The 16755-nt window shown below is 43.7% G+C and overlaps 1 protein-coding gene across 8 annotated transcripts in view; it reads right to left on the bottom strand.

Annotated features, from left to right (window-relative positions):
• The window catches only part of LOC132832452 (uncharacterized), a 60470-nt gene that overhangs the window by 16084 nt on the left and 27631 nt on the right, over positions 1 to 16755 (bottom strand). For all 8 annotated transcript variants that reach the window (XM_060850468.1, XM_060850470.1, XM_060850466.1 and 5 more), the window contains 4 exons: positions 14604 to 14719; positions 7255 to 7581; positions 3653 to 3913; positions 1174 to 1293 (listed from right to left, as the gene is read on the bottom strand). In XM_060850468.1, the coding sequence (XP_060706451.1) occupies positions 1174 to 1293; positions 3653 to 3913; positions 7255 to 7581; positions 14604 to 14661 (766 nt within the window). In that variant the 5' untranslated portion in view covers positions 14662 to 14719. The remainder of the gene's footprint in view (positions 1 to 1173; positions 1294 to 3652; positions 3914 to 7254; positions 7582 to 14603; positions 14720 to 16755) is intronic.

The following is a 16755-nucleotide window of genomic DNA, read 5'->3' as shown; positions in this document are numbered from 1 at the left end:
TTCTATGGAGAGTAAGCAGGAAAGGGGAGTGGGGGCTGTGATGAGATCAGCCACGATAGCATTGAATAGTGAAGCAGGCTTGAGGGGCTCAATTTCCGATTCCTGCTCCTCATTCTTATGTTCGGCAGGAAAAACAGATTTAAATGCTGATAGATTGGGGAATGCTGAGGTACAAAAGGGTCCTAGGTATCATTGTACAGGGATCGCTGAAAGCAAGCACACTCGTGCAGCAAACAATGAGGAAGGCTGATGTTATGTTGGTCTTCACTACAAGAGGGTTTGAGGGTCATCATGACGATCTGGGTTCAAGGCAAAAGATGCACCAAACTGCCTCACATGACCCTTATCCAGTACCACACACACAGCCAGAGTGGAAAATACCACAAAATACCAGGAGTGGTCATCCAGGGAAAAGAAACGCGAACAGTTTCCACACCCCTGCCACTGCCCTTGATTGATTGGCAGAGATGGAAATTAAAAGCAGTTTCCTGGAGGGTCAGACTGGAATGAGGAATTATGTGGAGTTGACACGCAGAAAACTGCCCCAAATCCTGAAGTGAATTATTGACAGAAACTTCCACCCATTTAACTCTGTTTCCGTCTCCACGGATATGGTCAGAGCTGCTAAGCCTGCCCTGTATTTTCTGTTTTAACTTGAAGCCTGAGCTAACTTCAAACAAACCTCTGACACCAGGTCCAAGAGAAACTGCTCCCACCCCATGGGTGCAATGGAGAACTCTGCCCCAGGTCCAAGGGAGACTCCTGCCAAACCTGGGATCCTTGGAATTCCCCGCCATCACCAGCCAGGAGAAAGATCAAAGGAGACCGTGATCCAATATCCTGTGAATCCACTTGGCAATCATCTGGATTCTGACTGCATGTACTTGTGTACACAAGGGAATTGAAACTGCCCATTCACTGGGTGTTCCCTCCCAGTCCTCCCCTTTGGGTTCAGGAGATATACTGGAATTAATCTGAGGCTTCACTGTAAATATAAGGTGAACACCACCTCAGAACAAAGTAAACATGGATGTTAATCACACTGACAGGGCAAAGGGAGAGTGGGACATTGATCAGTCTCTTTACATAAATAACTCATTTTGGTTAAAAGCACAAGAGTAGTCAAAAAATAACTTAAATATTGAATGCATGTTCAGATTTACTGACAGATACCTTGATTACTGAGTTCTTCATTCAGACAGCACTGCAGCATTAATGTAACAAAAGAGACCGCAGAGAATATCAATCCTACGATTGCTGCAGCAATAATTACGTATTGCTCTGATGCAATGCCTACAAATAAAAATTTTATAATTAACAGAACAGAACACATGGAACTAGAAGTAAAATGACATGAAGGCAGTCAATTATCACAATGTTACAGAAAGCCTTGAGCGATGGGAATCTGCCACCTTGACCCAGGTCTGATCTATAGGCAGCTTTACATCCAATAGCATTGACTCTAATGTTCCTTAAAAACACTGAATTGTCAGTGCAAATAAGAACTGGTGTCATTTTTACAAATTAAGAAAAAGACAATTAATTTGAACTTGAGAAGTTCATCATTGCACTTATTTAAAGAGAAAAAAGATAACTTGTATTCATATAGTACCCTTCACAACTTCAGATGGCTTCATTTGGACAAACACACACAAAAGGTTTTTCAAACTCTGGCCCTAGTTCCATGAGAACCATGTGTTTAGCTTCAACTTCTAATCACTTTCTGCAAATGAACTACTACTTTACATGAGATAATTGCATGGCAAAACCAAATCGGGGTGGCAATGATATAGCTGAAAATGTGGTGCTGGAAAAGCGTAGCAGGTCAGGCAGCATCCAAGGAGCAGGAGAATCAACGTTTCAGGCATAAGCCCGAAGAAGGGCTTATGCCCGAAATGTCGAATTTCCTGCTCCTTGGATGCTGCCTGACCTGCTGTGCTTTTCCAGCAACACATTTTCAGCTCTGATCTCCAGTATCTGCAGACCTCACTTTCTCCCCGCGGCAACAATATAGGTAATCTCACAAGAATTAAGAGCAACAAATTGTCTATTATATTGCTTCAAAATTGCAATGGACTCAGGATCCTACCTGTGTTAATCTCCAAGAATCTTTGTCAGCGTTAAAATGAGACACACAGTCTCAATTGAAAGGACAAGATGGAACAGACTGATAGCAAACTGATCTACACCACACTTGGTCTGAAGTGGACCAATATCTTTGATTTAATCCACCTACCCTGCTCTATTGCCTCCACAAACAACTGTACTGGAAACAATATTCACTTGAAAAACAGCCACACTATAAAGTTAACCTGAAGCAATTACAAGCACAATTAAGAATACTGCTAAAATGTAATGTTCCCTCTGAAAGTAAAGAATTTATTGTCACACGAGGGACTGGAGTAGTGCTGCTCAAATGAACACACTCTGCCCACTGATTATTCTGAACGTGGAGCTATAGGACCTGTCAGTCCACATGACTTGACAACCCCACTCAAGGGTAAGTTACTGAGACTCTTGTCGGACTTGTGTAAGGGTGGTGACCTGCCTGATGATCTAGACAACAGGCTTTGTCCTTGTGGCTCACTGTGTTCACCTGTGTATGGGCTACCCAAGACACACAATGTTCCTTTACACTCCACTCAGTAACATGAATTTTCCAAGTGACTGCGTGAGCTGCTGCAACAAATTTGAAATGGGTTTGGCACAGATAGAATGAAAGATATCTTCATGTTCATCAAGACCACACACAGAAAGAACAATTGCATGTCTATGTGATCTGTGAACACTGCCAGCTTGTTTATCAACAGACCACCCAAAGTAGCCATTAATATTTGTACCTTGTAATTATACTGTAGCAATCTAATGCACCTCCTGTGTCTGAATCTGTGCTCAAACTCCTGAACTGAGCAACCCATTCCTTTAAGCTGAGTTTCTGTGACACTAAGTACAGACTGATTGATATTGTTGCCATGGAATCCCCTGTAGGCCCAATTCTTGCTAACTTCTGTTACAATAAATATTAATCACTTAGACGAGGCTAGCTGATGTACTCCAGCTAAAGCTTGTGGACAACACAATCTGCAGATATGGACAACAGGCAAACGGCTTGGCAGATGGAATACAATGTAGGAAAATGTGACTTTATGCTTTGGCAGGAAGGGGAGGAGTTGAATATTTAAATTGAGAAAGACTGAAGAAAGCTACAGCACAGATAGTTCATGATCATAGAATTCCTACAGATCATCGAAGTGGCAGATCATGGAATCTCTGCAGTGTGGAAACAGGCCCTTCGGCCCAACAAGTCCATCCCGACCCTCCGAAGAGTAATCCCCAGACCCATCCCCTTTACTGTATACTTACCCCTGACCCATGCACCTAACCTACACATCCCTGAACATAAACAATTTAGCATGGTCAATTCACCTAACCTGAACATCTTTGGACTGGTTCGAAGTATCTTTCGTCATAAAGATGGATGAAAAATCTGTTAACTCCTCTGCCATTTCCTTTTCCCCATAACAGTCACCCCAGATTCATTTTCTGAATAGCCTATGTTCACTTGAAGTCTTCCGTGTTGCGTATTTAAAGAAGCACTTACTGTCAATTTTCACATTTCTTGCCAGAACTCCCTTATAGTTTATTTTCTTACCATAAATAGTTACTATGTAATCAGCCTGGCGAGAGCTGACGGGATTGATTACAATGCATGTATACACCCCACACGTGTTCTTCTGAGCATTCGGGATGATTAGGCTTCTGTTCTCATTTACTAGCAAGTGATATTCAGAGATGTTCCCTCCATCTTTCTGCCATTGATACTCCTGAGGCTGGTCGGAAACAACACAGATCAGCATGATGGTGGAATGGAGGCTGCTGGAGTTGCTGAATATCGAGGGTTGCGGTAGCTCATCTGAAAGGGGAAAGAGGTAAAAGAACTTGTGATAGTGAAATCTCCATTTGTAGTGAAACTAACTGCACAACTTAGTAGAAAATGTTTTCGAAAGCATTATGCAGCACTTCATTACATCGAAAACACTTCAGTTATTTCACATTCACATTTAAGCATACAATAACTAGGTGACTGACACGGTTGCAAATTTGTCCACAGCCCTGTCACAAACGGGGATGTGTTGAAGTCACAATGCATTTTAAAATGAGTTAGAAGACAGTGGACAAAACTAGATTTTTCTGTATTTTGTAAAGTGTGGGATGTACTTCCCCAACTAATACTACAGCACAAAGTGCCCAGTCCTTTGAGATAATCTGTTTGCACTTTCATCATTTACTCATTTAAAAAGAAAAGGTTAATCTTCTGTATCTTAACAGGTTAAGCAGGTCATTAAAGTAAGTTAAAAAGGTCAGTGGAAACACATGGACTGGCCAGTGAGAGTGTACATTATTTCAACAAGTTGGAAGTCTTACACTTCAGGACAACACCTCTACATACAAAGATTGAGAACTTTAGAGTTACATCAACTCTAAAGTTTAAAATCTGATATTGGTCCACTCTTGTTTAGAAATAGAACTAGAAATACAACATGAAGACAAATACATGCATTTAGCTTGCAGGTCAGGCATGATATTATTGAAAGGTGGGAGAGATTTGTAGGAATTCATTGCCTTCATCAGTTCCTCAATTCCAACTTCTTATTTTCCACAGGATGTGGGCATCAGCATGATATGCTACCCAGCCTTAATGATCATTGAGTAAATGGTGGTGAGCTGCTTACTTGAAAAGATACAGTCCGCCTGGTGTAGATCCCCCCCACAGTGCTATTTGAAAGAGAGGTCCAGGACTTTGAACCTGTGATAGTGAAGGAATGGCAATATAGTTCCAAGTCAAGACAGTATTTGCCTTGGAAGGGAACTTTAAGGTAGTGTATTGTATCGCATCAAACTTAAGAAAAAGAATTAAGCAGGTCAGGAGATTAAATAGAATATAAAAAGAAGGAAAGAATAACCAATCAATCTCATTAAAAAAAGAAAATCAGAATGCATAAAAAGCAGGCCAGAAATATTAAAACAGATAGTAAGAGTTTCTATAAATAGAAAAAGAAAAAGTAAATAGGTAAGTGAGTGTTTGTCCTATAGAAAAACACTAGACAATTAATAATGGAAAATCAAGACACAATAGGTGAATTGAATAAGTATTTTGCATTCACCTTCATTGTTATGCATACAAGTAACATTCCAGAAACAGCAATACCTCAGAAAATGGAAGGGACTGAGGAAGATCACAACCTTCAGAGAAGTGGTACTGAGTAAATTGGTGGGGCTGCAGGCCAATAAGTGTCTGGGTCCTGATGGACTTGACCCTTGTAATCAAAGAAGAAATCAGAGGTAGTTGATGCATTAATTTTAATTTTCTAAGACTCCCCTAACTTTGGGACAGTCGCATTAGATTGAAGGGAGTAAATATAACTCATTTATTGGTGGGCAAGTGCTTGGAGGGAATCTGAGGGACAGAACGTACATGTATTTGGAAAGGCAAGGATTCATTCAGGATAGCCATCATGGCTTTGTGTGTGGGAAATCAGGCCTCACAAACTTGATTGAGTTTTTTGAAGAAGTAACAAAGAGGATTGATAAGGGCAGAGTGTTAGATGTGATCTATATGGACTTCAGTAAGGCGGTCGACAAAGTTCACCATGGGAGACTGGTTAGCCAGGTTAGATCTCACGGAATACAGGGAGAAATAGCCATTTGGATACAGAACTGGCTCAAAAGTAGAAGTCAGAAGGTGGTTGTGGTGGTGGACGGTTGTTTTTCAGACTGGTGGCATGTGACCAGTGGATTGATGCTGGGTCCACTACTTTTCATTATTTATATAAATGATTCGGATGTGAGCATATGAGGTATAGTTAGTAAGTTTGCTGATGACACCAAAATTGGAGGTGTAGTGGACAGCGAAGAGGGTTACCTCAAATTACAATGGGATCTTGATCAGATGGGCTAATGGGCTGAAAAGTGGCAGATGGAGTTTAATTTAGATAAATGTGAGGTGCTGCATTTTGGGAAAGCAAATCTGAGCAGAACTTATGCACCTAATGGTAAGGTCCTAGGGAGTGTTCTGAACAAAGAGACCTTGGAGTGCAGGTTCATAGCTCCTTGAAAGTGGAGTCTCAGGTAGATAGGATAGTGCAGAAGGCATTTGGTATGCTTTCCTTTATTGGTCAGAGTATTGAGTACAGACGTTGGGAGGTCATGTTGCGGCTGTACAGGACATTGGTTAGGGCACTGTTGGAATATTGTGTACAATTCTGGTTTCCTTCCTGTCTGAAAGATGTTGTGAAACTTGAAAGGGTTCAGTAAAGATTTACAAGGATGTTGCCAGGGTTGGAGGATTTGAGCTATAGGGAGAGGCTGGACAGGCTGGGGCTGTTTTCCCTGGAGCGTCGGAGGCTGAGGGGTGACCTTATGGAGGTTTACAAAATCTGAGAGGCAAAGTCTTTTCCCTGGGGTGGGGAGTCCAGAACTAGAGGGCATAGGTTTAGGGTGAGAAGGGAAAGATATAAGAGAGACTTAAGAGGAAACTTTTTCACTCAGAGGGTGGTACGTGTATGGAATGAGCTGTCAGAGGAAGTGGTGGAGACTAATACAATTGCAACATTTAAAAGGCATCTGGATAGGTTATGAATAGGAAGGGTTTGGAGGGATATGGGCTGGTTGTTGGCAAGTGGGACTAGATTGGGATGGGATATCTGGTTGGCGTGGACAGGTTGGACCGAAGGGTCTGTTTCCATGCTGTACATCTCTATGACTTTATTTAAAAAGAGAGGGTGACAGAAAGCAAGAAATCATCAGGCCAGTTAGCATCAGTAAGATCAAACAAAATCAATAATCTGCCTTTTAACAGAAAAATATAGCATACAAGACTAAATTGGCATCAAGTACTCTCATTTATGTTGCAACATATTAACTTGTGAAATGGTGAAGTGCACTTATGAAGCATTAAGAGCGGATAGGTTTTTCCCATCTCCGAGTTTGTGCTATTAATACAGTTGGGGTCAAGAATTGGAATGTAACTGAACACTGAAGTCAAAGAGCAAGGTGCCTTCCAGTTTGCTCGGAAACAGTCCGGTTTGGACCTTGCAACCCAGGAAACTCCGACATCAGAATTTTCCTCGGTTTTCCAAACAGGTCACGAAAGGCTGCTTGGGAAATTCCACAGCTGCAGTCCCAGGCTTTTTACGAGCATGTCCTCTGCCATAATACAAATCACTCTCACTTGAACACATGAGGCAAACTTACCTATCACCCGAAGATGAATAGCTTGAGCTGTGGAATTTTGCAGATTGATCTGAAGGGTATAAAGACCTTCATCTGAAGAAGTTAAATGATGGAGGATCAATGATCCATTATTACGGAAGAAATCAAGACGACCCCTGTACATTTTTAATACAGAAGGTTGCATATCCCCTCTTTGAAACTGCAGCACTGGTTTAGTGATTCCATCCTCTGCATTCCCATTGGAAAATTTCCATCGAAAATGTTGAGCCTTGTTCTTTTGCTCCTCATCCACTCCAGGAAAGAAGACAGAGCTTCCAGGAGTACGGTAAACATGCATTTCAGCTTGAACTACAAAATAAAAAGAAATGAACAATTATTATCCCAGGGTGTTAACCCTCTCCACCTTCCCATCCACCCCCTTATGGAATTGGATCGTGCCATCTTTCAGGCAGTTCTGTCCATAAGATACCACACCACACTACAAAAAGTAAATATAGAGTCATAGAGATGTACAGCATGGAAACAGACCCTTCGGTCCAACCCGTCCATGCTGACCAGATATCCCAACCCAATCTAGTCCCACCTGCCAGCACCCGGCCCATATCCCTCCAAACCCTTCCTATTCATATACCCATCCAAATGCCTCTTAAATGTTGCAATTGTACCAGCCTCCACCACATCCTCTGGCAGCTCATTCCATACATGCACCACCCTCTGTGTGAAAAATGTTGCCCCTTAGGTCCCTTTTATATCTTTCTCCTCTCACCCTAAACCTATACCCTCTAGTTCTGGACCCCCAGACCCCAGGGAAAAGACTTTGCCTATTTACCCTATCCATGCCCCCTCAATTTTGTAAACCTCTATAAGGTCACCCCTCAGCCTCTGATGCTCCAGGGAAAACAGCCCCAGCCTGTTCAGCTTTTCCCTATAGCTCAAACCCTCCAACCCTGGCAACATCCTTGTAAATCTTTTCTGAACCCTTTCAAGTTTCAAATATCTCCTCATCTTCCTCCTGTTCTTCATTTACCCATTGTCTGCAACCTCTTCAAATGATTTAATTCTTTCTCAGGGGTATGGGCATTGCTGATGAAACCAGCAACCATGGTCTATTCTTTCTTGCCCAGGAGGCACAATGCTGTGGGAGTCACCCTGCTTGGCATGAAAAGGGCATTAGTGAACTGGATGAGTGTTTTGCTTAAAAAAAAGACTCACGTTTGCCTGTCTGAAACACTTTCCCCCCAAGTCAGGTTTGTTTGTGCAGTTGGGAAATTTCCGATCTCAGCAGCTCTCAGCTCGGGAGTGAAGCCCCAACCCAAAGTGTCACAACGGCACAGAGGGAGGCCATTCGATCCATTTAGTTCATACCAGTTCACTGCAGAGCGATCGCCTCAGCCCATTCCACCTCCCCCACCCCTCCCCGCCTCTCCCCATGAGCTCTGCCAGATTATTTCCTTTAAGTTCCAACCCACTTTGCTTTTTGATTTACCTCTGCTTCCATAGGCAGTGGGTGCACATTCATTAACACTGACTGTGTAAAAAAAAATGTTTCACCTCACTTCTCTCTACATCTCTTACCCAAAGCATTTACCTGCATGGTTTAGTTCTTGCAACATCAGCTAACAAAGGCAGCATTTCTTGACCTTATCTAACCCTGTAATAATTTGGAACCGCCTTCATGAAATTTCACCTCAACCTCTTTCACTCGGAGGATAACAATCCCAGCTTCGCAAACTTAATCTTGCACTAGAATTCCTCCTCTCGGAAATCATTCTGGAAAATCTCTGCATCCTTTCTTGCAATCGTCCCCAAATGCAATGATCAGAACTGAATGCAAACTCCAACTGTGGCTTAACCACAAGGTAACATGTTATGTCGTTTGTACACAATATTTCTATTGGTGAAGCCCGATGTCTGTCATATTTTTGCTGACTGCTCTCTCAGAATATTCTGCTATCTTTCGAGGATTCTGCACACCCTCCCACTTCCTGTTCCAATACAAGCTTTGAGAATTGGGAGATCATGTTGTGGTTGTACGGGACGTTGGTTAGACCACTTCTGAAATATTAGGCGCAATTTTGGTCTCCCTCCCATAGGGAGGATGTTGTGAAACTTTTTTTTTAGATTAGACTTACAGTGTGGAAACAGGCCCTTCGGCCCAACAAGTCCACACCGACCCGCCGAAGCGAAACCCACCCATACCCCTACATTACCCCTTACCTAACACTACGGGCAATTTAGCATGGCCAATTCACCTGACCCGCACATCTTTGGACTGTGGGAGGAAACCGGAGCACCCGGAGGAAACCCACGCAGACACGGGGAGAACGTGCAAACTCCACACAGTCAGTCGCCTGAGTCGGGAATTGAACCCGGGTCTTCAGGCGCTGTGAGGCAGCAGTGCTAACCACTGTTGCCTCACAGCGCCTGAAAGGGTTCAGAAAAGATTTTCAAGGATGTTGCCAGGGTTGGAGGATCTGAGCTGTAGGGAGAGGCTGAACAGGCTGGGGCTGTTTTCCCTGGAGCATTTGAGGTGGAGGGATGACCTTATAGAGGTTTGCAAAATCATGAGGGGCATGGATAGAGTAAATAGACAAGGTGTTTTCCCTGGGGTTGGGGAGCCCAGATCTAGAGGGCATAGGTTTAGGGTGAGAGGAGAAAGATTAAAAGGGGCCTAAGGTGCAACAATTTCATGCAGAGGGTGGTGGATGTATGGAATGAGCTGCCAGAGGAAATGGAGGAGGCTTGTACAATTACAGCATTTCAAAAGGATGGGTGTATGAATCGGAAGGGTTTACAGGGATATGGGCCAAGTGCTGGCAAATGGGGCTAGATTAATTTTGGATCTCTGATCAGCATGGGTGAATTAGACCAAAGGACCTGTTTCTGTGTTGTACTCTAGTTAACCTACCTCCACAAATAGCCAGTAAAAATGTTGATAGAAATTTAAGTGTGCGTATCCCACACTGACACAAATGCCATGGTATAATCTTTCACTGACAAAGTAATGTTAAAGACAAAGTTACCCATTCCAATAGCAGGGATGTAATTAATTACTTTACATTTGCAGTCCAGCAACACAAAAAGCTCAAACTATCAAGTTATCAGCTGTCTGGTTGATTTATACACAACCACCATCTTAAACATTTGATCACGAGGATATTAGTCCCAACCACATTTCAGCCAGAACCTTCCCTCCATCAGTGGATAATGAAGCAGTCCTATATATTACATTGAATCCCTACAGTGTAGAAACAATCCTTCGGCCCAACAAGTCCACACCGATCTTCCGAACAGTAACCCACCCAGAACCATCCCCCTATATTTCCCCCTGACTAATGCACCTAACTGATACATCCCTGAACACTGTGGGCCAGTTTAGTTCACCTAACCTGAACGTCTTTGGATTGGAAACTGAAGCACTCAAAGGAAACCCACGCAGACACGGGGAGAGAATGTGCAAACTCCACACAGACAGTCAGGCTAGAATCGAACCTGGGTCCCTGGCGCTGTGAGGCAGCACTGCTAACAACTGTGCCATCCTTGTCCATTTGCAACAGACCTGGACAACATTCAGGCTCAGGCTGGTAAGTTGACATTTGTGCCTGGCAATGACTACCACCAACAGATAAAGAATCTAACTGCCTCGACTTGATATTGCTGAATCCTCCACTACCAACATCCTGGGGAATATCATCAATCAGCAACTTAACAGGCAAATTAATCCAGTGGCCAGTTGGAAATTCCATACAAACTCCCCAAAGGATCTCCACCACCTACATGGTACAAGTCAGGGGTGGGATGGAATACTGTCCACTTACCTGGACTAGTACAGATCGTGCACATTCGAGGACACCCAAGACACAACAGCGCGCTTGATTGGAATCCCATCTTAACCCCCAGCTTAAGCATCCCCTCCCTGAACCCAGCAACAGTGGGCACCATAATATAAATGCACACTTCAGCTACTCGAGAAGTCTCCCTTGACAGCACATTTCAAAGCAGTGACCCCTACCACCCAGGAGCACATGGTTAGCAGATGCATGGCAACGTGACTACCAGTAAGATCCCTCCAAGACACTGCCCATCTTGACTAGGAACTCTGCTGTTGTGTCAAAAACAGAATGCCCTATGTAACACAGTACCCACACCACACCAGTGCAAAAAGGCAGCACACCATCACTTCTTAAAGAATTAGATTAGATTCCCTAAAGTGTGGAAACAGGCCCTTCGGCCCAACAGGTCCACACTGACCCTCCAAAGAGTAAATCACCCAGACCCATTTCCCTCTGACTAAAGCACCTAACACAATGGGGAGTTTAGATTAGATTACTTGCAGTGTGGAAACAGGCCCTTTGGCCTAACAAGTCCACACCGACCCGCCGAAGCACAACCCACCCAAACCCATTCCCCTACATTTACCCCTTCACCTAATACTACGGGCAATTTAGCATTTCCAAATTAACCTAACCTGCACATTTTTGGATTGTGGGAGGAAACCGGAGCACCCGGAGGAAACCCAGGCAGACACAGGGAGAATGTGCAAACTCTACACAGAGAGTCACCTGAGGCGGGAATTGAACCCAGGTCTCTGGCACTGTGAGGCAACTGTGCTAATCACTGTGCCACCGTGCCACCCAAGAACTAGCAGCGGTGAGTTTAGCATGGCCAATTCACCTGGCCTGCACATCTTTGGACTGTGGGAGGAAACTGGAGCACCCGGAGGAAACCCATGCAGACACAGATGGGCAATAAGTGCTGGCCTAGCTAGTGACATCACATTTGTAACTGAAATAGTTTCTCTTAAATGCCTTCCACAATGAACATGAATGTATACTGAGATGCCCCTGCAGTAACATGCTCTATTGGTAGAACCTTCAATTCCTGTGTCTTTCACCACCTAGAAGGACAAGTGGAGCAGATGCGCAGGAAGACTATTCCCTCCAAGTCACATGACTTTCTGAACCTAGATATACATCACCATTCCTGAGTCATTCCTGAACCAAAAGCCTGGATGTTATCTTCATTAATTGCACTGTGGGAACACCACAAAGATTACAGGCAGCCAAGATGTGAGGGTCACTGTTACCTTCTCAAGGACAGTGAATGATATGTAATTATAGAACATAGAACATTACAGCGCAGTACAGGCCCTTTGGCCCTCGATGTTGCGCCATCCCACCTACACTATTCCATGTACATCCATATGCCTGTCCAATGACGACTTAAATACACTTAAACTTGGCGAATCTACCACCAATGCAGGCAACGCATTCCATACCCTCTGAGTAAAGAAACTACCTCTGACATCTGTCTTATACCTATCTCCCCTCACTTCAAAGTTGTGTCCCCTCGTGTTTGCCGTCCCCATACTTGGAAAAAGGCTCTCCCTGTCCACCCTATCTAACCCTCTGATTATCTTGTATGTCTCTATTAAGTCACCTCTCAACCTTCTTCTCTCTAACGAGAACAGACTCAATGCCCTCAGCTTTTCCTCGTAAGACATTCCTTCCATACCAGGCAACATCCTAGTAAATCTCCTCTGCACCCTTTCCAAAGCTTCCACATCCTTCTTATAATGTGGTGACCAGAACTGTACACAATACTCCAAGTATGGCCGTACCAGAGCTTTGTACAACTGCAGCATAACCTCATGGTTCTGGAACTCAATCCCTCTATTAATAGAGGCCAAAACACTGTCTGCCTTCTTAACAACCCTGTCAATCTGGGTGGCAAGTTTCAGGGATCTGTGGACATGGACACCGTGATCTCTCTGATCACCTGCACTCCCAAGAATCTTACCATTATAGCCCAGTACTTTGCATTCCGATTACTCCGTCCAAGTGTATCACCTCACACTTGTCCACATTAAACTCCATTTGCCAGCTCTGCATCCTATCTATATCTCTCCGCAACCAACTACATCCTTTGTCACTATCCATAATTCCACCGACTTTAGTGTCATCCCCAAATTTATTAACCCACCCTTCTAAGCCCTCACCCAGGTCATTTATAAAAATGCCGAACACCAGTTGACCCAACACCGACCCTTGTGGTACACTGCTAGCAACCAGACACCAAGATGAATATGTTCCATCAACTACAACCCTATGTTTTCTTTCAGCAAGTCAATTACTGATCCAAACTGCTATGTCTCCCACAATCCCATTCCCCCGCGTTGTATAATAGCCTATGGTGGGGAACATTATCGAACGCGGCAGAAAATGTGTTGCTGGTTAAAGCGCAGCAGGTCAGGCAGCATCCAAGGAACAGGAAATTCGATGTTTCGGGCACAAGCCCAACATTATCGAACGCCTTGCTGAAATCCATATACATCACATCAACCTGTTTACTCTCACCTACCTGTTTGGTCACTTTGTCAAAAAAGTCAATAAGTTTCGTTAGGCACGACCTACCCTTCACAAAACCGTGCTGACTGTCCCTGATCAGATTATTCTTTGCTAGATGGTTATAAATCTAATCTCTTATAACCTTTTCCAACACTTTACCAACAAGTGAAATGAGACTCACTGGTCTGTAATTACCAGGGTTGCCTCTACTACCCTTTTTGAACAAGGGAACCACATTTGCAATCCTCCAGTCCTCAGGCACTATTCCTGTAGACCATGATGATTTGAAGATCAATGCCAAAGGCTCGACAATCTCTTCCCTTGCTTCCCAGAGGATCCTAGGGTAGATCCCATCCGGCCCAGGGGACTTGTCTATTTTCACACTCTGCAGTATTTCTAATATCTCTTCCTTGTGAAATTCAATCTCTTCTAGTCTAGATGCAAGTATCTCTGTATCTTCCTCGCCAACATTTTCATTTTCTGTAGTGAACACTGTGGAAAAATACTTATTTAGTGCTACCCCCATCCCCTCTGACTCCACACACGACTTCCCACTATTATCCTTGATTGGCCCTAATTTAACTCTCATCATTCTTTTATTCCTGACATACCTATGGAAAGCCTTAGGGTTAACCCTGATCCTATCCGCCAACAACTTCTCATGACTCCTCCTGGCTCTTCTGAGCTCTCTTTTTAGGTCTATCCTGACTTCCTTGTAACCCTCAAGCGCCCTAACTGAGTTTTCACATTTTGTCCTAACATAAGCCTTCTTCTTCTTCTCCTTGACCAGGGATTCCACTTCCTTAGTAAACCACGGCTCACGCGTTCTATATCTTCCTCCCTGCCTGACAGGTACATACTTATCTAGGACACATTAGTGTTAGCTTTGCCAATAACACATAGCGATTCGATTTGTAAAATGCTTGGAGTATTATTAAATGAACATACACTGACTCAGCACATTTTGGACAATAAAACTATAGAGGACTAAAGAACTTTGAAAGCATTCATATTCGCACTTACCTATGGTCCAGTATAGGAAATAACCCAGTAAAAGTGACATTCGAAACAAGACGCACATTTTGGCTGGGGGAAATTGTCAGTCAAAATGGAGGGCTTCTTGCTTAGTAATTCACTGTCTGTAAAAGTTAGAAGTTAAAATGCATTAGAGACTTGTGACTCCAGGATGTCCCAATGATTTTTACACCGACTGAAATGTGTTACAAGTGTGGTCACTGTTTCAATGTAGAAAGCATGACAGCTAAGCCATCATAAGCAAAACAAAATCAGAACAATTAGATAACCTTTTTGAATGAGAGATAAATATTGGTAAGGATCTTTTTCAAAACAAACAGTGGTGCTAGATTTCTTTTCTCTGCATGGGGTAAGGAAAAACAGCTTGTTTAAATAACAGAACTTTCAATAGAGCAATATGCCATTATCACTGCTTTGATTTTTTAACCTAAATGTAAACATCTCCCCAACATCTACTCTGTCCAGGCCATTCAGTATTCTGTACGTTTCCCCCTCACCCTTCTAAACTCCAGCGAGTATTGACCCAGAGTCCTCAAGCATTCCTCAGATGTTAAGCTTTTCATTCCTGGGACCATTTTCGTGAACCTACTCTGAACACACTCCAGGGCCAGTACATCCTTCCTGAGATATGGGGCCCAAAACTGTGCACATCACTCCAAAGGTAGTCTGACCAGAGCCTTATATAGCCTCAGAAGTACATTCCTGCTTTTATATTCAAGTTCATAAATGGGTGGCACAGTGATTAGCACTGCTGCCTCACAGCGCCAGAGACCTGGGTTCAATATACACCTCAGGCAACTGTCTGTGTGGAGTTTGCACATTGTCCCCATGTCTGTGTGGGTTTCCTCCGGGTGCTCCGGTTTCCTCCCACAGTCCAAAGATGTGCAGGTTAGGTGAATTGGCCATGCTAAATTGCCCGTAGTGTTAGGTGAAGGGGTAAATGCAGGGGAATGGGTCTGGGTGGGTTGCTCTTCAGAGGGTCGGTGTGGACTTGTTGGGCCGAAGGGCCTGTTTCCACACAGTAAGTAATCTAATCTAAAATGCCATCATTGCATTTGCCCTCCTAACTGCAAGTTTACCTTGCGAGAACCCTGGGTTAGAACTCCCAAGTCTCCTTGCATTTCAGAATTTTCTCCCCATTTAGAAAATAGTCTCTATTTTCCTACCAAAGTGCATGCCCTCACACTTTGCCACCTTGTAATCCATCTGCCACTTCCTTGCCCAATCTCCTTACCTGTCAAAATTCTTCTGCAGCCTCCCATCTCTGCAACCTATCCCTCTACTTATCTTTGTATCTTACAAACCTAGCCAGACCACCATCAGTACTTTCATCGAGATCATTAATGTATCAAGTGAAAAGTTGTGGTCACAAAACTGAGTCTTGTGGAACAGCACTAGTCACCAGCTGCCATCCTGAAAAAGACCCTTTTATCCCCACTCTCTGCTCTCTGCCAGACAGCTAAGCTTCTATCCACGCTAGCACCTTGCCTTTGACACCATGGGCCCTTATCTTACTCAGTAGCCTCCTGTACAGCACTTTGTCAAAGGCCTTCTTAAAACCCATGTAGAGCACATCCATGGGCTCTCCTTGGTCTAACCTTCTCATTACTTCCTCAAAGAATTCTAGAAGATTTGTCAGCCATGACCTCCCCTTGAAGAAACCATGCTGACTTTGCCCTATTTTACTCTACACTTGCAAGTATTCAGAAATTTCATCTTTAACAATGGTTCCAGAATCTTGCTCACGACTGAGGTTAGGCTAATCAGTCTGTAATTTTCCATCTTTTGCCTTACGCCCTTTTTAAACAGGGGTGTCACGTTCGCAATTTTCCAGTCCTCTGGGGCCCTCCCCGATTCGAGCAATTCCTGAAAGATCACCACTAACGCCTCCGCTATCTCCTTTGGAACTCTGGGGTGTAGTCCATCTGGTCCAGGTGACTTGGCCACTTTCTGGTCATTCAGTCTTTTGAGCACCTCCTCCTTAGTGACAGCTACCATCCTCCGCTCTGCCCACTCACTCTTAAAAGTTTTGGGATATTATTCATGTCTTCCATCATCGTGAAATAATTATTCCATTTGTCAGTCATTTCCTTGTTCCCCACTACTAAGTCTGCAGTGTGGGATTTAGGTAAAGTAGTGC

The sequence above is a fragment of the Hemiscyllium ocellatum genome, chromosome 35 (genome assembly GCF_020745735.1).
Source record: "Hemiscyllium ocellatum isolate sHemOce1 chromosome 35, sHemOce1.pat.X.cur, whole genome shotgun sequence".
Taxonomy (NCBI): domain Eukaryota; kingdom Metazoa; phylum Chordata; class Chondrichthyes; order Orectolobiformes; family Hemiscylliidae; genus Hemiscyllium; species Hemiscyllium ocellatum.
Note: the sequence above shows the minus strand (reverse complement) of the source record. Positions and strands in the feature narration are given on the sequence as shown.